We start from the raw sequence: 21,275 nt of genomic DNA on the forward strand, positions 1-21,275 counted from the left end.
GAGGAAGTGGGCTTGCCCCCAGGGTCAGGAGTCTCAGAGCCTCTGCTTGGCGTGAGCGCCTGCCCCCAGCATTGCACTTGGTTGGATCACCTGACTGGCCTCTTCCAGTCAGTAAAGAAGCTCGGGTGTTTAAAGCGCAGTTATAAATGCCTGAGGTGACCCAGACGGGTGAGGCACAGAGCACTGACCCTTGGAAAACAGTCAGCATTGCTAGAGGTGGTGAAGACAACATTTTCATTTGGTCACATCATTTCTTTCTTTTTTTTTAACCCTAGTTTTTTTATTAGTGATTTAATAGTGATTCACAAGATTTTAAGATCACAAGGGTACAATACCACACAGTCCCCACCACCAGAGCTCTGTGTCCCACTCCCTCCCCTGGAAGCTTCCCTGTTCTTCATCCCTCTAGGAGCACGCACCCAGGGTCATTATGGGGAGCAGAAGGTGGGAGTTCTGGCTTCTGTCGTTGCTTCTCCACTGGACATGGGTGTTGGCAGGTGGATCCACACCCCCAGCCTGTCTCTGTCTGTCCCTAGTGGGGCAGGGCTCTGGGGAGGGGAGGCTCCAGGACACATGGGTGAGGGTGTCTGCCCAGGGAAGTCAGGGTGGTGTCATGGTGGCATCTGTAGCCTGGTGGCTGAAAAGCATTAAGATATAAAGCAGAACAAATTGTTTAATAATCAGGAACCTAAAGGTTTGGGGTCGCCATGTGGGAAAAAGCTAGGAAGTCTATTTTAGGTATATTCCAAGGACCCATGACTACTAATTTTTTTCCTGAGCTCGACAGCTAACATGTCTGGGGAGCTCGACAGCTAACATTGTCTGGGGAGATGATGTCAGAGTTCTAAAAAGGACTAGAAAGCTGGATCAGGGCAGAGAGTAGCTCCCCAACATAGGAAAAGTATATAAATACCATGAACTGTAACCCCATTTATCTGACCCAGGGCCCAGGGCTATCCCCATTCAACACGGGAGCCTGTGTGTCCTCTGAGTCCCCACCAGTCTGAGCTCACAGTCTGTGGTCACATCTAGGAACATTCTCGGCTGCACGCATTTCAGAACCTCCTCGAGTGGCAGAGTGTGTTGGCCCAGCCTCCCTTTAGAGAGAGGGGCAGTTTCTACCACTGTTGTCCTACGGTGAGGGCAAGGTCCTGAGGAGGCCCACAAGAGGGTCTGTGATGTTGTTCCCGATGGAGATGAGCCATGACAGCGGAGAGAGGGGTCTGTGAGAGGTCTGGGCCCATCACGTCTGGTGGGAATCACAGGGCTCCCCGACTAGGGATCTGGATGTAGTCACATCATTTCCAAGGCCTCACCTCCTGCTTCCAGCAGCTGTGCAGGGGCTGACCGCTAAGGCTCAGGGGCCAAACCCCATCTGTCTCTATAAATAAAGTCTCATTAGGACATAACCCAAAACCTCTGTGGAGAGCAGTCTGGAGAACCCTCAGAAGGCTAGAAGTGAACCTGCCCTGTGACCCTGTGATTCCTCTCCTGGGAATAAAACCTAAGGAACCAAATATATCCAAAGAGATCTTTGTGCACCTGTGTTCATAGCAGCACAATGTGTAATCGCCAAAACCTGGAAGCAACCCAGGTGTCCAACAACAGACGAGTGGCTGAGCAAGTTGTGGTCTAGATACACAATGGAGTACTACTGAGCTATTAAAAATGATGAATTTGGGAGTCGGGTTAAGCACATGTGGCGCAAAGCACAAGGACCGGAGTAAGGATCCTGGTTTGAGCCCCTGGCTCCCCACCTGCAGGGGAGTCGCTTCACAAGCGCTGAAGCAGGTCTGCAGGTGTTTATCTTTGTCTCCCCCTCTCTGTCTTCCCCCTCCTCTCTCCATTTCTCTCTAAAAAAAAAAATGATGAATTTACCTTCTTCACCTCATCTTGTATGGAGCTTGAAGGAATCATATTAAGTGAGATGAACCAGAAAGAGAAGGATGAATATGGGATGATCCCACTCATAGGCAGAAGTTGAGAGATAAGAACAGAACAGGAAGCAGAAAGCAGAGCTTGGACTGGAGTTGGTGCACTGCACCAAAGTAAAGGACTCTGGGGTAGGTGGTGGGGAGGGTCAAGTCCCGGAACGTGATGGCAGAGGAGGACCTAGATGGGGGGTTAGAGTGTTATGTGGAGAACTGCCGAGGACCACTCAGTGGATGAGCAGCAGGAGGGTCAGGAGTCTTGAAGGCAACCTCCCAGGTGGGTCAGGAGTCAGTGAGGGAGAACAGATAGACACCACACTCTATTGGAGGGTGAATCTGGACTCATTTTAATAGTGAAACTGCATTAGCTTTTATACTTTTTTCGGGTTACATTCAGGTTGTCTTAAGCAACCAGCTCATAAAGAAGTAGCAACAGTCTTATGGCTTTGGCAGGCTACATGTTATTCCCCATAACTGTAAAGAATGGGTACAATACTTTGTATCGTTCTGTTCCCAGGGGAGGTCATACCCAGAATTGGTTTAGACTTTTGCTGAGGGCTATCTCTACCATTAATCTTCTATGGGGGCATAGAGATCTTTGCCTAGTCGTGGACCACTGCTCATCTAGGTCTGGTATGGTTTAACTATTAATCTTTCTTTGTTTCAATATGTCAACTTGTACCTGGGAGGCCTCAATCTCTGTATTGTTTCTATGAGGGGCAAGTCATAACATGACTTGTTTTGTCCGTCTATGCTGACCCACCTTCTCCACTTTCATAATGTAACTTTCAAATATGCTCCTGTGTAAGGGAGAGGGGGTGCTTCTGACTTTCCATTCCCACCAGGCACTGCCAAAGCATTATTAATCAATTGTGACAGTATAATTATTTGTAGCAATAACGGGGGGAGAATGCATTGACCCATTCCCGTCCTTCTGCCCAGCTTCTTTGAAGTCTGAATGCAGGTCCAGAGATGACTTTGTCAGTCTCTCTGGTGGTCGTGATGGGGCGGCGCAGAGAACTGAGAAAGGTGACACAGAGACCAACTACTGTATGTTACTGTGGACAGTAAACCAGGAGTCCCGTAATAAAGGGACTATATGAAAAGAACGTAACCTGAGCCATCCGCTGAGGACTGGCTTGTGGCTACTTGGGGCCCAAGATGACAGGGGGACTGTAACAGGGTCTTCTGTCCCAGGAAGCCTGAACTACAGGCTTTATAGAAAACAGTGGAGCGGCCTCCACTCCAACACTGTGAGGCGGGTGACTGGTGCTACCGCTACACCCTCCTCCCGCACCCCGTGCTGAGAACTGGCTTTCAGACATCTGTGTGGCCGTTCCTGGTCTCTGTCCTCCCTGCTCTCCCTTCCCAGCTGCACTTAGTGCCTGCGCTGTTGACATCTCCCTCCTGGGGCTGTCTGCATCTTGAAAGAGGAGCTAGCTTCTTCAGGTGCCTCTTTAGTTGATAGAATGCGGGGATGGCAGTGGACACTTCTCAGCAGTCTGCTGGCTTCTCCCAAGAGACCCTTGGTGCTCAGGAACTTTGTATAGAGATCCTGAAAGGGTGTCAGCCCTTGACATTAGAATGTACTGTGTGAAGTCTGAGCCCTCTCCCTTCGAGACATCTGCTTGCTTACTGCTGTGAACGACTCATGACTCGTGTTTCTATTTTTGAACTTGTGTGTTTGCAGGGAGGAGTGGATCAAAAGATACCTCTTGTGGTCTCGAGGATCAACCCAGAGTCGCCTGTAAGTGAGCACGTCCTGTTATTCCCCTTAGTCTAATGGATTTCTGTCTCTGCATTTCTCCTCTCTCAAGATGGAGTCCCTGTGCTGCAGGACAGCCCCTGAAACCATAGTGCGAGTCTTACCTGGTCGCATGTTAGAACTGTTGACTCCCCAGCTGGAGTCAACAATTCTTCTAGGCCGCTCTCATGGCAGGACCCGTCTTCCTCAAGGGCAGAGCAGGCTGACCCAGCCTCCCTTCAGAGAGTGGGGAGTCCCCGCCATGGCTGCTCTGCAGTGAGGGCAGGTCCTGGAGAGGCCCAGGAGTGGGCTTATGGTGACGTTCCTGACGGAAGTGACCAGTGATGGTGGAGAGAGCGATCCATAAAGAATTCTAGGCCCATTGGCTCTAAGGGGAATCCTAGGATTCCCTGAGTAGGGCCCCAGGTGGTGTGGTGGCCGCACAGTGACCAGGAAGGCCGTCGTTAGGTGAGCCAGTCTCTGGTCCTTACCCAGCTGTGTGGTGCCTGCTTTACCTGACAGGTTCAGACTTTCTTCCGGCTCTTGGCATGGAGCAGCATTTGCTGGACCCTGACCTGTACTGGGTTGATGGGGTCTGGCCTCAAGCTAGAGAGGGATATACCTAGGATGTTATCGGGTCTAAGCTAACTTGGAGCATCACTGCATTTACCTGTTTGGTGATTCTAATAAAGGTTGTCATCATAGAGACAATTAAAAAAAAAAAAGAATTGTTGACTCACCGTAGGCCTCCTGACCAGAGCCTGTACTTGTAACAAGACCCCAGAGTGATTGGTGGACATGCGCAGATGGAGAAGTACCACTCAAGAGAAGGGAGCTGAGGCCCAGAGCCGTCTGTTCTGCTCATTTGGAGTGAGAGCAAGGACCCTCTGCCCCCTCCCTGCGATTCCACCCACCCTCAGCCTCAGCTCTCTGTCCAGGCCTCCCCTGAAGAGCACTTGCCTTTATTTTTATTACTATTAGTGATTTACTAATGATGAATGAACAAGATTATAAGATAACAGGGGACAATTCCACACAGTTCCCACCATCTGAGTTCCGTGTCCCATCCCCTCCATTGGAAGCTTCCCTGTTCTTTATCCCTCTGGGAACATGGACCCAGGATCTTTATGGGGAGCAGAAGGTGGGAGTTCTGGCTTCTGTCGTTGCTTCTCTGCTGGACATGGTTGTTGGCAGGTGGATCCACACCCCCAGCCTGTCTCTGTCTTTCCCTAGTGGGGCAGGGCAATTCCAGGACACATGGGTGAGGTCTGCCTAGGGAAGTCAGGTTGGAATCTTAGTAGTTTTTGCAAGTAGTGGAGCACAGCATCAAAAATTCACTGTGCTGCCTACGAAGCAATGCCAGGTAGATAGATAGATAGATAGATAGATAGATAGATAGATAGATAGATGCAATGCCAGATAGATAGATAGATAAATAGATAGATAGATAGATAGAAGCAATGCCATGTAGATAGATAGATAGATAGATAGATAGATAGATAGATAGATAGACAGATAGTTAGAGATAGGCAGATAGGTAAATAGACAGAGAGGCAGGTAGGTAGGTGATAGATAGATAGACAGACAGATAGTTAGAGATAGGCAGATAGGTAAATAGAGAGGTAGGTAGGTGATAGATAGATAGATAGACAGACAGACAGATAGATAGAAGCAATGCCAGATAGATAGATAGATAGATAGATAGATAGATAGATAGATAGATAGACAGACAGATAGTTAGAGATAGGCAGATAGGTAAATAGAGAGGTAGGTAGGTGATAGATAGATAGATAGACAGACAGACAGATAGATAGAAGCAATGCCAGATAGATAGATAGATAGATAGATAGATAGATAGATAGATAGATAGATAGACAGACAGTTAGAGATAGGCAGATAGGTAAATAGACAGAGAGGCAGGTAGGTAGGTGATAGATAGATAGATAGATAGATAGACAGATAGAAGCAATGCCAGGTAGATAGATAGATAGATAGATAGATAGATAGATAGATAGACAGATAGACAGACAGATAGAGATAGGCAGATAGGTAAATAGACAGAGAGGCAGGTAGGTAGGTGATGGATGGATGGATGGATGGATGGATGGATGGATGGATGGATGGATGGGTGGATGGATGACGGATGGATGGTAGGTAGATTCTTACCTTAAGCTGGCTAGCTCTTTTCTAACAGCACACCCAGAAAACACAAGGTGATCATAGAAGAGAATATCCGCTCCCACAAAGAAACAGCCTCGGTAGTTTCCCTAGCCTTATTCCTTTTTTTAAATTTTATTTTAAAAATATTTTTGTTAACTTATTATTGAATAGAGAAATGGAGCTATTGAGAGCAGAGGGGGAGCTAGAGACAGAGACTGAGTCCAAGAGACTCCTGACGCCCTGCTTCACCGCTCGTGAAGCTCCCCCCGCAGGCGGGCCGGGGACCCATCCTCACACACTGTGCTGGGAGTGCTCACCAGCGCCTGTCCTCACGCCTGTCCTCACACCTGTCTCCCCCGCTTTCTTTCACTGCCGCCAGGCTTATCGCTGTGGCTCTGTGCTGGCGTGATGAAACCGCTGCTCCCAGTGGCTGTTTCTTTTCCTTTATTCGTTTTTATTTTATTGCCTAGGACAGAGAGAAGTTGGGGGGGAGGAAAAGACAGACTCCTGCAGGTCTGCTTCACCACTGCAGGAGGGGAGTGGGGGCTCGAACCCGAGTCCTTTCACATGGTACTTTGTGCGCTTGACCAGTTGCACCGCCCCCCAGCCTGAACCGTTTCCCAGCTCACATTCTGAGCCCTGCTTCCTGGCCACTGTACCGCTACAGCAGTGGCTGTGGCGCCAATGGCAGTAAGGGCTCTCGCTCTGGCATCCTGGTAGCCAGACTCTCGCTCCCTGCACCCCCCAGGCAGACACCTGCATTCCTAAGCTGAAGGAAGGGGACCAGATCGTGCTGATCAATGGCCGGGACATCTCTGAGCACACCCACGACCAGGTGGTGATGTTCATCAAAGCCAGCCGGGAGTCGCACACGCGGGAGCTGGCGCTGGTCATCAGGAGGAGAGGTAAGGGCCGCCTTCATCTCTTCAGGGCCAGGGGCCGAGCAGCAGAACAAGGCCTCCCCTGGCCACTCTGCACTTCTGGAGCTGGGGAGCGGGAGCCCACTGGGGAAACGGGCCCTGACTTCTTCAGCCCAGGCTTCTGCAGGCGGGCGGCACCCACCCACACCCTGTGATGCAGGCCGTGACCCCTGGGCCCTGCACAGCCCACCTCACACACCTCTCTTAGCTACCTGGCCCTGAAAATATTTGTTTTGCAACCCCTCTCTCCACGGACCCGGAAAACATCTCTATAATATCTTTTTTTGGGAGTCGGGTGGTAGTGCAGCGGGTTAAGTACACGTGGTGCAAAGCACAAGGACCGGAGGAAGGTTCGAGCCCCTGGCTCCCCAGCTGCAGGGGAGTCGCTTCACAGGTGGTGAAGCAGGTCTGCAGGTGTCTATCTTTCTCTCCCCCTCTCTATCTTCCCTCCTCTCTCCATCTCTCTCTGTCCTATCCAACAACAACTACAACAATAAAACAACAAGGGCAACAAAAGGGAATAAGTAAAATAAGTATTAATAATGTCTTTTTTTTTTAAGATTTTATTTATTTATTTATTTATGAGAAAGACATGAGAGAGAAGGAACCAGACATCACTCTGGCACATGTGCTGAGGGGGATCGAACTCAGGACCTCATGCTTGGGAGTCCAAAGCTTTATCACTGCACCACCTCCCGGACCACACAATATCTTTCTTTCAGTGGCCACCAGGGTTGGCTCAGTCCCTCTGTGACGAGTCTGCTGCTCCTGGTGGCCTTTTCTCTTTTTTGTTGATAAAGGTAGAGATAAAGTGTGGCGGGAGAGCTAAATAGAGAGGGTAAAAGACAGATGCCTGCACCCCCGCTTTCCCATTCAGGAAGCCTCCCTCCTGCAGGTGGGGCCCAGGTCCTGAGCCTGGGTCCTTGCCCACGTGATGTGTGAGTCCCTAGACTGAGCTGCATTTTATTTCCGCGTGTTTGGTTTTGTTGGGAGAGGCAGGAAGCAGAGAGGGCAGACACTTGACTGCCTCAGAATGGTTCTATTTGTACGCCTCAAGTTTCTGTCTTTCTTTTTTTTATTTTTTATTCTTATTTTTTGCCTCCAGGCTTATCACTGGGGCTCAGTGCCAACACTACAAATGCACTGCTTCTAGCAGCCTTTTTTTTTACCTCCCCCCATATTTAATTTTTTTTTTCATTTTCATTGGATTATTATTGCATAGAGACAGAGAGAAACTAAGAGGGAAGGGGGAGATAAGAGAAGGAGAGAGACAGCTGCAGCCCTGCTTTACCACTCATGAGCTTTCTCCCTGCAGGTGGGAACTGGGGGCTTGAACCTGGGTCCTTGCGCACTGTAATGTGTGTTCTTAACCAGGTGCACCACCGCCTAGCCCCCAAGACCCTGGCATCTCCAGAGTTCTGGTCCACTAGGGAAAGACAGAGGCTGAGGGTATGGATCGCCCTGTCAATGCCCATGCTCAGTGGAGAAGCAGCTACAGAAGCCAGAACTCCCACCTTCTGCTCCCCATAAACAACCTTGATCCAGACTCCCAGCAGGGGAGAAGTGATAGGATGAAGATAAGAGGACTCTGCACTCCAGCTCCATCAGCACCCAGAGAGAGAGGAGGGAAAGGAGAGGGACATATGGAGGTAGCTATGATGTCATGAGTGGCTTGGAGGGGAAGAGAGGATTGAGTCAGAAAAAGAAGGGGCAACTATGTGTAAATGTGGACAGACAGTTGTAAAGAAGATGATTGTCCATGTCTACAGCCTTAGGGGAACTGTGGTGGATTGCAGTAGGGAGAGTGAAGATTCAGAACTCTGGTGGTGGGAATGATGGGGATTCAAACCTCTGTCAACATGTAATTCTGTAATATAAAAATTAATTAATTGATTAATTTTTAAAAAGCAAAAATTGTAAGCTTTGGCCAGTGAAAAGACAGGTGTGCACTGTGTCCCCATTGTCTCTTCCCAGCAGATTGGGTCACTCTGGACACTGCTTATCCTCCAAGTCCGTTTCTCCTTCTGTCCAGTGCACGTGCCGATAGCTGCCTCCGAGTTGGGAGGGTGTCATTCAGATATGTGAGAAAGCAGGATGAAGTCGTTTACCTTCTGGGGGGTTATCTCGGAGGCAGTAGGGAGTCTGTGAAGGCTCAGGAGAAAGGCAGTGACTCTACTTGCTGACTTCAGTGGGAAAATTCAGGGATAATCCCAGTATCCAGTCTGAAGATTGGAGTAAATAAGATAGTAGAAACAGAATTGGGGAGAGAGGGGCACTGAGTTTATTTTCCCCCCATTGAATCTGCCATGAATTGATACTAAAGCGCTCAAGCCTAAAGAGCAGGGATGTTGGGGTGAGAGAGAGTTACCTGGGAGCTGTCCACACAGAAAGGACCCAGAGGGGCAGGCGGTGGTGCACCGGGTTGAGTGTGCAAGGACCCACAAATAGTGAAGCAGTGCTGTAGGTGTCTCTTTCTCTCTGTCCCTTCCTACTTCTCCTTCCCTCTTCATTCCCTGTCAGGGGCAGGTGGTGATGCCCTGGTTAAGCACACATGTTACAATAAGCAAGGACTCAGGTTCAAATCCCCCCCCCCCAGTTCCCACCTGCAGGGGGAAGCTTCACAAGAGGTAAAGCAGGGCTGCAGGTGTCTCTCTCTCCCTCTCTATCTCCCTCCCTTTTCAATTTCTCTCTGTCTCTATCCAAAACAAAATAAGAAATATAAAGATTTCTTTAAAAATAATCTTTCCTGGGGGTCGGGCGGTGGCGCAGCGGGTTAAGCGCATGTGGCGCAAAGCGCAGGAACCGGCATAGGGATCCCAGTTCGAGCCCCCAGCTCCCCACCTGCAGGGGAGTCGCTTCACAGGCGGTGAAGCAGGTCTGCAGGTGTCTGTCTTTCTCTCCCCCTCTGCCTTCCCCTCCTCTCTCCATTTCTCTCTGTCCTATCCAACAATGAATTGCGTCAACAAGGGCAATAATAATAACCACAACGAAGCTACAACAAGGGCAACAAAAGGGGGGGGGGGAAATGGCCTCCAGGAGTGGTGGATTCATGGTGCAGGCAACGAGCCCAGCAATAACCCTGGAGGAGGAAAAAAAATAAAAATAAAAATAATCTTTCCTGGGAGTCGGGTGGTAGCGCAGCAGTTTAGTGCACATGGCACAAAGTGCAAGGACCGGCCCCCGGCTCCCCACCTGCAGGGGAGTCACTTCACAGGTGGTGAAGCAGGTCTGAAGGTGTCAAAAATAATAATCTTTTCTGCTTTGCAAGTGGTGAAACAGGGCTGCAGGTGTCTCTCTGTCTCTATCCCAATCACCCCCTTCCCTCTCAATTTCTGGCTTCTCTAACAAAGAAATAAAGATAATTATTTAAAATTTTAAAAGATTTCAGTTTAAACTATGTTCCCTCTCATATTGACTAAATTATAGTTTGTAAGAGTACAAGTTAATAGGAGTGTGTATTAACACCATTCCCACCACCGAAGGTCTGTGTCCCTACCCTCAGCCCCCCAAAATTGCTTTTTTTTTTTAAATATTTATTTTATTTATTTATTCCCTTTTGTTGCTCTTGTTGTTCTATTGTTGTAGTTATTATTGTGTTGTTATTGATGTTGTTGTTGGATAGGACAGAGAGAAATGGAGAGAGAAGGGGAAGACAGAGAGGGGAGAGAAAGATAGACACCTGCAGACCTGCTTCACCGCCTGTGAAGCGACTCCCCTGCAGGTGGGGAGCCGGGGTTCGAACCGGGATCCTTATGCCGGTCCTTGTGCTTTGCGCCATCTGCGCTTAACCCGCTGCGCTACAACCCGACTCCCCCAAAATTGCTTTTAATGTTTCCCTTTCTCTTAGCTTTGATAAAAAGCCTCTGAGTGCTGAACCCCATCATCTGCAGCTAGCCAGAGAGATTAGTATATGGTCGTGTATCAGATCGTTCAAGGAGAAGTCGTGTCTTTGGTGGAAATGGCTGCTGTGTGCTTGATGGTTGAATAAGATGTTTTAGACCATGAGTGTCCCAGCATCTGAGAGTCTCTGTGTCACCCAGTGCTACCTCGGATTCTTTCTCCCTCACCACAGCTGCCTGCTCCTTCTCTGATAGCAAGTCTGAAGATGAACTGAACCAGCTTTTCCCAGAGGCCATTTTCCCCGTGTGTCCGGAGGGCAGGGACTCCCTGGAGGAATCCATGGAAAAGCTAAAGAAGGGCCTTGCGAGCGGGACGGTGCTGATCCAATTTGAGGTAAGACCCCCAAGGCGAAGGCCTGTGACCAAGCCCCCAGGGGCTCCCTGGCCGACTGGCTGCTGCTGAACCATCATAGACGTGTCACCTGTGCTGGTCTCTAGGCAGCTGAAAAGGACACAGTTGTCGCCGAGCTCTGCCTCACCCCCCTTCTCTAGTGCTGCTGCGCTGTCATAGCGGAACATGTCAAGAGTGGAGGGAGGAGGAGGAGGGACTCTAAGCAGAGTAGCTGCCAACACACAGCTCACAGCACAGAGCAGTCAAGGTGGTGGGAAGGTGGGGTGGTGCCACCTAGCATGGGGTTGCCTCTTCCTGGGCACGTACTCTCTGGGTTGGAGAGACCTTGACTGGAACCAGCCTGGGCTGCTACTCACTCAGCGACGTGAGGGAGATGACTCAGGAACAGACTCGTGGTGGCGAGACAATTCAATTCTTTATTGATCAGAGAGCCCGGGCTTTTAAAGGACAGACCTGGAAGTGGCAAGCCAGAAAGGGAAATGGCTAGGAAAGGGGTGGAGAAAGGCAAAAGGGGCTGGGAAGTTAGAAACTTCCTTAGCAGCTGTTGCAAGGGTTTTAACTGGTGGGATTAATAATACCCTGCAGGCAGGGAGGGTCTCGAGGGTAGAAAGAAGATAGATCAAAGGAATGGAATGGGTGGGGATCTTTCAGGCAAAACAAGGGTTATGTAGATAATAAGGGAGCAGGCCATAGTATCAGGAATGCAGGGTGAGGCAAGGAGTCTGATAAGATGAGAGGATGGATGTCCCCTCAAGTCAAGCCCTGCCAAGCTCAAAAACATCCTCACAATTTCCCAACAGCGTGGGAAATTGGGATGGGGTGGGCCGGGAATGGTGTGGGATCAGGTCCCCACGCTGGCCAGGCACTCTGGGGTTTGGAAGAGCAGTGCCACCCCAGAAGGTTTCACTGTCATGGGCTGTGCTGTGAAGCACCAGGTTAAGCGCAATTAGTACGAAAGGCAAGAACCCACGCAGAGATCCCAGTTCAAAACCCGGCTGGCTCCCCACCTGCAGGGGGTCACTTTTGTCTTTCTCTCCCCTTTGTTCTCTGTCTTTCCCTCCCCTCTCAGTTTCTCTCTGTCATATCCAAAAAAAATCTTTAAAAACTGTCCATAGGAGCAGTGGATTTGTAGGGCAAGCACCGGGCCCCAGGAATAACCCTCGAGGAAAACAATAATAATAGTAATAATAATAATAATGCTTCTGTGTCTTGCCTTCCCCAGCCACCACCCCCACCCCCAGCCATGCAGATTTGAGCAGAATTAATCCCGAGTCATAGCCAGTCTTCTTCCCCCAGGAAGACTTGAGGCTGTTACCAAAGATACACAGTGACTTTTCACAGCAACAAACTAGGAATTGAGACTTCTGTGTTCAGTCTAACTGATCAGTAACAGCATTAAAATAGGGCTTGTTTATCTTCCAAATTCCAAAGCAGAGTAGTCTATGCAATTAAAGGTAACAGAAGAGCACACACACAAAAAAGGAATAAAATCTGTCAGAGCATGATTAACGAGACACAGTCTTATAATTTAGGAAAGACTCTCAGACTGAGAAGCAGAAATCAGCACTATATTGTTTATTGGAGAACTGTCTATTTATTAGAAAACTCTCTAGACTAAGGAGTTCTGTCATATGTATGCAGACCACAAAATTGATTTAGGAAAGCAAAAGTAATAAGAATATTGAACAGGGCTGAAGAGATAGCATACTGGCTATGCAAAAAGATGTCATTGCCTGAGGCTCTAAGGTTCTAGGTCGAATCCCCAGCACCACCATAAGTCATAGTTGAACAGTGCTCTGGTAAAAAAAAAAAAAAAAAAAAACAGAGTGGTGGTATACTCATTTAAGTACACACGGCATATATCACCATGTGCAAAGATCCAGGTTTGAACCCCTGCTCCCCATCTGCAGGGAAGATGTTTCATGAGCAGTGAAGCAGGACTGTAGCTGTCAATCTTTTCTTTGCCTCTCTAGCTCCCCCTCCCCTCTCAATTTCTTTCTGTCCTGTCAAATAAAAATAAAGTAGAAAGCAAAAAAAAAAAAAAAGGAAAGCTGACCACAAATGAGCTCCAGCAATAACCCTGGAGGGGAAAATATATACATATATCAAACAGAGTCTGAGACGATATTTTCTTTTTTAAAAATTTTTGATTTATTAAAAGGAAACACTGACAAGACCATAGGATAAGACAGGTACAACTTCACACAATCCCCACCACCAGGACTCTGTATCCCATCCCCTCCCCTGATAGCTTTCCTATTCTTTATCCCTCTGGGAGCATGGACCCAGGGTCACTGTGGGATGCAGAAGGTGGAAGGTCTGGCTTCTGTCATTGCTTCCCCACTGAACATGGGTGTTGACAGGTGGATCCATACTCCCAGTCTGCCTCTCTCGTTCCCTAGTGGGGCAGGACTCTGGGGAAGCGGAGCTCCAGGACATACTGGTGGGGTTGTCTGTCCAGGGAAGTCTGGTCGGCATCATGGTAGCATCTGGAACCTGGTGGCTAAAAGAGAGTGAACATACAAAGCCAAACAAATTGTCGAGCATTTTCTTTTCTAACTGTGTAATAGAGCACAGAGCCATGTGTGCTGAACATCAGAACTGCAACCTACAGGCATGTAGTAAAGCTCAATGACTCCCCCCTCCCCCAGCCAAGACAAAACAAATAAAAGGAAAAGATTTGGTTGTTTAGGAGAGAATGAGGGAGGCCGAGCACCGTTCTGGCATGCATGGCTCTCGGGGACCAGCCCTCAGACCAGAGCCTGCCTGCCTGCCTCCCTAGCTGCTCAGACGCTGGCCTCGCCAGCACAGATCCTGTGCTCTGCCATGGTGTCACCTCCCCCCGCTGTGAAATTTTCATCTTTGACTTAACAGCATGGGTACATAACCCAGGTTTAAAAAAAGCAATGTATCCTAGAAATAAGATACGAGAGCAACAAGAATATCATTTGGGTCACTGGTAGACAAAGACCCGTGTCTACGAAGAGAGTAATTCTTTTTCCAGTAATCTGCATGAGACCACATAGGCTCCAGGTTTTTAAAAAGAAGGAACCAAACAGGCTATGTTCTCTGGCCTCACATTGCAAAAAAAAAAAAAAAAGGTTCAAGATCCACATTTAAACACTAATGCCATGTGTTAAGATTTCAAAGGGTTCCTTTATTTCCCTGAGATGAAAAGCCCAGAGCCCTGCTGAGTTTTGCCCCAGGCGGTGCCAGGTTTCAAAGCAGGGGCGTCATGCAAGCCAGTCCTGAACCCGGCTGCTGAGCGCCTGCCCAGAGCAGGAAGCAGGCCAACCCTGGGAGAGCAGCCGGGCAGGGACTCCTGGGAGGTGTCTTCTGATTTCAGGAGTCCTTCAGCCTGTGGTTTTGTCCTCTGGCCTTGCATCTCAAAAAAAAAAAAAAAAATGTGTTCAAAATACAAATTAAACATGAATGCTGTGCATTAAAAATTTAAAGGATTTCTTGGCTTTTCCGAGATGAAAAGACCAGGGTCCTGCTCAGCCAGGATTCAAAGCGGGGGGGCCTCCTGCAGGCCAGTCCCCAGCCCCACTGCTGTGGAAGCAGCTTCCCTTTGACCAGGCTGTGTCCACAAGGAGGCGCTGCGGGCCCAGTAAGGAACAGACCAAGCCTGCTCAGGAAATCCCCTTTCCGCTCCTGGAGCTATGTTTGGGAACCCCAGGGAACTTTTTCTTGACCACTGGTCCCTGGACTTGATTCAGTAGCTCAAACACGCTTTAGAGAAAAGAACCCAGCCCTCCCCACATGCCTGAGTGGAGTTTCTCAAGGGCGACACTGATTCCTCAAACGCTAGAAGAATGGAGGCCAGCCTGCAGTTACTGAGACAACCTACATAGCGGTGCTTTTTATTTTTATTATCGTGACTTTTTTTTTTAATTTTATTTATTTATTCCATTTGTTGCCCTTGTTGTTTTATTATTGTAGTTATTATTGTTATTATTGATGTTGTTGTTGGATAAGACAGAAATGGAGAGAGGAGGGGAAGACGGGGAGAGAAAGACAGATACCTGTAGACCTGCTTCACCGCCTGTGAAGCGACTCCCCTACAGGTGGGGAGCCGGGGGCTCGAACCAGGATCCTTATGCCAGTTCTTGTGCTTTGTGCCACCTGCGCTTAGCCCTCTGTGCTACCGCCTGACTCCCTATCGTGACGTTTTTTCTGGCCAGCGGAGTTACCCTCTAGGCACAGTGGCCATGTGACTGCACCGCTGCTGACAGGAGGATGCATGAGGGACGGAAAGCAGGCGTGGCATTGCACCACTGCACTGCTCAGAGTGCTCCCCTGCAGGGCTCCCATGTTGTGGCCAGGGCTCTCAGCCCAGGTGCCGGGGCTCGCACTGTCCTGGGTGAGCCACCCGCCGGCCCCATGCATAGTTCTCCTGACAAGACCAGCCAGAGATTCCGAAGCTCATGCTGACACAGAGATGAGAGGAGGGAAATCACACTGTCACCATCCTCCCACTGCTATCCATTCTAACTGCTACTTTAGCTGGTGATTTAGTAATAATGAACAAGACTGTAAGATCACAGGGTACAATTCCACACAGTTCCCACCACCAGAGCTCCGTGTCCCATCCCCTCCATTAGAAGCTTCCCTGTTGTTTATCCCTCTGGGAGTGTGGACCAAAGATCTTTATGGGGAGCAGAAGGTGGGAGTTCTGGCTTCTGTCATTGCTTCTCCACTGGACATGGGTGTTGACAGGTGGATCCACACCCCAGCCTGTGTCTGTCTGTCCCTAGTGGGGCAGGGCTCTGGGGAGGGGAGGTTCCAGGACACAAGGGTGAGGGCGTCTGCCCAGGGAGGGCAGGATGGTGTCATGGCAGCATCTGCAGCTTGGTGGCTGAAATGCCACCAAACAGAAACTCAAAGGTAGGAAGAGAGCAGATGAGATTTGGAGCCCTCATGTGGGAAGAAGCTAGGAGTCTCTTGTAGGTATATTCCAAAGGGCCCATAATAATGTTTGCCTGAGCTCAACAGCAAACCTGCAGGTGGGCTAAAGGTATTGTCTGGGAAAATGGTGTCAGAGTTGGAAATAGGACTAGAAAATTGGATTAGGGCAGAGAGTAGCTCCCAAATATGGGAAAAGTATATAAATACCATTTACTGTTTACTCCATCAGTCTGACCCAGGCCCAATGTCTATTCATATTGAGCACATGAGCCTGTGTAGCTCTGAGTCCCTCTCAGTCTGAGCTCGCAGTGCATGGTCACAGCTGGACTTTCACTCACTTCAGGACCCGTCTTCCTCAAGGGGCAGAGTAGGCTGACCCAGCCTCCCTTCAGAGAGTGGGCAGACCCTACCATGGCTGCTCTGCAGTGAGGGCAGGTCAGAGAGGCCCACAAGAGGACGTAAAGCCTGTTAGTGGATATCATAAGCAGTGGAGAACGTTCAAAGTTTAGGGTTCATTTAATACATAAATATTTCTTTCATTACACATATGTAGAATTTCTAGAAATTAAATAGGAGACTTCTTTTAGATATTTTAAAATTTATTTTTGGATGGAGATAAGTTAAGAGAGGTGGGGAGGGAGAGAGAGAAAGAGACAGACATCTGCAGCCTTGCTTCACCACTGGGTTAAGTGCAGTTGGCACAAAGCACAAGGACCAGCCTAAGGATCCTGGTTCAAGCCCCGGGCTCCCCACCTGCAGAGGAGTCACTTCACAGACACTGAAGCAGGTCTGCAGGTGTCTATCTTTCTCTCGCCCTCTCTGTCTTCCCCTCCTCTCTCCATTTCTTTTTTTTTTTTTTTTTTTGCCTCCAGGGTTACTGCTGGGGTTCAGTGCCTGCACCACGAATTCACTGCTCCTGGAGACCATTTTTTCCCCTTTTGTTGCCCTTGTTGTTCCATCATTGTTGTGGTTATTATTATTATTGTTGTTGTTGCTGTTGTTGGATAGGGCAAAGAGAAATGGAGAGAGGAGGGGAAGACAGAGATGGGGAGAGAAAGACAGACACCTGCAGACCTGCTCACCACCACGTACGCTCAACCTGCTGCACTACCGCCCGACCCCCTCCCCTCTCCATTTCTCTCTGTCCTATTCAACAACAGTGACATCAATAATAACTACAACAATAGAATAACAAGGGAAACAAAAGGAAATAATTTTTTAAAAAAAAGATAATACAAAGCAGAATTCTGAGCCGAGAGACGAAGTAGCCACATGCATCCCAACAGCTTTTAAATCCTGACCATGTACTCCTGGCTGCTGCTGTGGACTCAAGCTTGGCTCTGAACCTCCATGGCTTCTACTTGCCTACCTGTCAAGTGAGAATCTCCCGGGATCCTTGTAGCTGGTGAGATGAACACTCAGTGCAAAGTCTGGCACATGACGGCCACACAGTGACAGGTCACAGTTCGGGTCAGTAGAGCACGCCCAGTCTCCACACAAGAGGTGGCCTTGTCGTGTTGGGCCTGGGGCCTGGGGCCTGGGGATACCCGACCCTCAGATTTTGGCTGTCTTACTCCTGATTCTTTCTTTCTTTCTTTCTTTCTTTCTTTCTTTCTTTCTTTCTTTCTTTGCCTCCAAGATTATTGCTGGGGCTCGGTGCCGGCGCTGCAAATCCACAGCTCCCAGCAGCCAGGTTTTTCATTTTATTGGATCGGACAGAGAGAAAGTGAGAAAGGAGGAGGTAGAGAGGGAGAGAGAAACAAAAAGCAGACCTGCTTTACCACTTGTAAAGCAGACCTCCCATCCCCCCGCAGGGGTGGGAAACCAGGGCTCAAATCCGGATCCTTGTGTGGGTACGTGTGGTTACGTGTGGTTAGTACTATGTACGTTTAACAGGGTGCGCCACCACCAGGCCCTGTTCTGTTTGTTGTTGGTATGCTTCTAATTCTGCTTCTAAAACCCCTTCTGTTTCATTGGTTTAATCCCCCCTGCTTAACACTGTCTTCTATTTACATAACCACTGTTAACTAAGCACCGCCCTGCCTCCGGGGCATTGGTTTAACCCCCACTGGTTCATGATGTCTTTTTGCTCCGCCCCCTCTCCTAGTACACCCTCATCTCCACCAGTCTCTTTTCACTCCACCCTCTCTACGTCACATCCTGTTTCCACCCTACTTGGCAAGTATATATAAGGACAGGATTGTGACTAGAGATAGCTTAGATTGCGCTGCGTTCTACATGAAAAAAAGAGATACTGCGTACAGCTGAGTCATGAGTCTCTGGTCATCTCTGACTCCCGCCCGCGAAGCTATCCCGGCAGTTTCTTTAGTAGCAGAGGTAGCTGGGTGGCTTGGCTGAGAGAGGCTGTGCTCTGGACAAGAACAGGAGGGAGGGGTTGTCTCCCCAGCAGACACCTTGCCACCAACTCTGTCATAGAAGACCTTCCTTGAGGATTCTGGGCAATGAGCAAAGTCCCTGGGTAGCAAGCTGGATGCTGGCAAAACCTCATGTGAGGCATTTTCCATTAAGGGAACTCCCCATCCTACCTGTGGCTTTTGCTAAACAGCTACAAGCGTGTTTGGGAAGCACCGGGCCGCAGCTGTAATAAGCCTAGGCTTCATGACTGGGCTCCGGAGAAGCCTTCAGGTGTTTCACGTATGTTGTCTTTGACTCTCCCAGCAGTTCTGTAAAGTCGACCTGGCCAGACTGATTAGCATCACTCTGAGAGATGGGGAAAGTGAGACCAGAGGATTTGAACTGGTCAGAGATGGGAGTTAGGGTGGTATATTTTAGAACACAGAGCAGTCTAGTCAAGACTAGACACTTAGCTAGAACTCAGCACTTCTGGGTACAACTCAGTCAACTCACTTTTCGTTGGTTCATTGGTTGGTTTGACTTGGCTTATTTATTTATCTATTTTTCACTGTAGCACTGCTTGACCCTCTTACAGTGCTGCTGGGAACTGAACACAAAACCTTGAGAGTCTCAGGCATGGCGGGTTTTTGCATAGCCGTTACTCTTTCTCCCCTGGCTCCTCACACTAATATGAACCCTTCACTGCAGGAGCTGCACCGGGTGGCCTGCTGGTATCTGTGATCAGCCTCAAGTCGTTTCTAAAAACTGTATGTTGCTGAGCTAAGGCTGGCATCACTTCGTATCTTGTGCAAAGGAGCAGACAAGATTCACATTGCTCCAAGCCCATTGCCAGCTCTAGGACACCCCCTATGGAACTCAGCGAGTCAGCCCAGGGTTCATTCCTTCTCTGAGAATAGCTTGTGTCTTTCGTGCTTTCGTGCTTTCTTTACTTACTCAGCAAGGGGCAGAGTAGGAAGCGTTGGGTACAGACACCCTGGAGGAAAGCAGTGATGCTCGGACTGACAGGGTGACTTACCAGGATGGTGCACCTGTTCTGTTACGTGCTCGGCCTAGTTCCAAGCCTGCCTCCGCCACACTGAGGAAAGCTTCCGTGCTTTGTTATCTCCCCCTCTGTTTCTTTTGGAAAAAGTCAAGAGTGGTAAAGACCTAGTGGCAACCAAAAAAACAAAAAGGAGTGACGCCGCTAGTTTTTATCTGATAATCAGCTTTCTCAGTAGGCCGTCAGCGCATGTGTCTGTTGTCACCCCACACCCAGCCCATGTGCCTCTCCCTGTCTTCCCACCAGCGTCAGTTCAGACTTCTCCAGACTTCAGCACAGTTGACAGAAAACAAAGAGCACTCGTCCTCCCCTCCCTGCACTCACGAGTGAGCATAGTGACTGGGAGATTTTGCCATGGGTCTTACCAGACATGCCAGACACAAGAGTCGCCCCCCCCACTTTACCACACCCATCTTTCTCAACACCGGAAGCCAGCCTTTTCTCTCTTCTCACCACCTCTTGTTTTTCATAACTCACTCCTTCATCCGTCATTGTAAGAAGCATTCATTACTCAAAATAAATGACTCATTGGCTTCTCTGATAATTGTAAAGATTGATTTGGAAGGACAAAAGTCGCTGAAGACTTAATAAGAGGTTTAAATCGACACATGTAGAACTCAGCAAAGGCAGGTTGTACCTTGATTGGAAGATGAGTACGTCTACATTGAAAAGTCGAGGCGGGGGACGGCTCAGCAGCAGAGTGCACGTCCTGACGCGGGAGGACCTGCGCGGGACAAAGACGAGCCAACAGGACACCACGATGGCAGGGCAGAGCAGTGCTGTGCTCTTTTGTGCACTCACTCAATGAAACCTACCGCTGAAATCATTTCTGCATCATGTTGAAGCTGTTTGACATGTAGCTACCTAAAAAAAGCCCTTCTCTCTCCTCCCTCTCTTTCTGTCTCCCCCCCACACACACTTTTCTCTCTCCGTCTCCATGTATGTGTTGCTCTTTTTTGTTTTTTTTTCTTCTGCCTCCTGCGATTCTCAGCTGACAGGAATTCCAGTGAGATTCCTGCATCTGGTCTTCCAGTGCGTGGAGGGCTAGTCCATGTGACGCACAGCCTCAGGCTTGCACACACACCCTCCCTGACACGCTGTTCAGCCCCCACTGGTTAAGAACTAGTGGGATTGGGTGTGAGGGCGAGCTGGCTGCGACACCTGTCACCCCAGTGATGCCAGGGTTGATTCGGCTGATCTGGCTGGCTAGGCGGGTGTCCCCTTCCTCCCTCACTGCTCCGTGTGCGTCCCTCCCGAAGCTGCGCACTGGGTCGAAGAGGACGGCCTTCCCCGAATAGAGACTAGAGACGGACCGGTCTCGGTCGAGGGTGTATGAGTAGCTGCGCTCCCCTGCTAGGACCTCCAAACAAGCTCTCAAGAACTAGTGGGTACCTCAAACCCTGGTGTAGGTGGCGTTGGCTCGACATCACGACTTGGGTTGGGCTAGACATCAGGAAGCAGAGTAGCCCCTGATGCTCCAGCAGCAGAGAAAGAAAGTGTCTAACCTGGACAGGCTGCATCTGGTCCATCTCTCCCCTCCTGTTCCTGAGACCGTCCACTCTCTGTTCAGTGCTTGTCTTTGGAGGCCAGAGGCAGAGAGGCTGACGTAGTAACATAAATACACCTGCTCCCTGGCAACCCCTCCCAGTCTGCACCTTTTAAAATTCACCCTCAGTCTCATGGTTTCTGAGAACTACACTCTGAAGAGAACAGAGCGTTTTAGGACATAAAAAGTAATCGCTTCTCATAAAACTAAGTGGTTTTATGGCCCCGTGTCTCTGTGATCATTTTCAGCCTCCTGACTCTCATTGTGGGCCTGAGTTGTAGGAACCCAGGACTGTAGACATTTGCCTGCTTCTCTTGCCTTCACCCTGGGAATAATGGAAGAAAATTGTGTTTTTCTAATGAGTATTTCTTGCAAAAGCTTCCTCTTGAATTCCAACTAA

General features: G+C 49.2%; 1 protein-coding gene across 3 annotated transcripts in view; it reads left to right on the top strand.

Annotated features, from left to right (window-relative positions):
* The window catches only part of PTPN3 (protein tyrosine phosphatase non-receptor type 3), a 191,608-nt gene that overhangs the window by 143,000 nt on the left and 27,333 nt on the right, over window positions 1–21,275 (top strand). For all 3 annotated transcript variants that reach the window (XM_060199033.1, XM_060199034.1, XM_060199035.1), the window contains 3 exons: window positions 3,622–3,678; window positions 6,584–6,740; window positions 10,828–10,988. In XM_060199033.1, coding sequence (XP_060055016.1) covers window positions 3,622–3,678; window positions 6,584–6,740; window positions 10,828–10,988 — 375 coding nt within the window. The remainder of the gene's footprint in view (window positions 1–3,621; window positions 3,679–6,583; window positions 6,741–10,827; window positions 10,989–21,275) is intronic.

The sequence above is a fragment of the Erinaceus europaeus genome, chromosome 10 (assembly GCF_950295315.1).
Source record: "Erinaceus europaeus chromosome 10, mEriEur2.1, whole genome shotgun sequence".
NCBI classification, from domain to species: Eukaryota; Metazoa; Chordata; class Mammalia; order Eulipotyphla; family Erinaceidae; genus Erinaceus; species Erinaceus europaeus.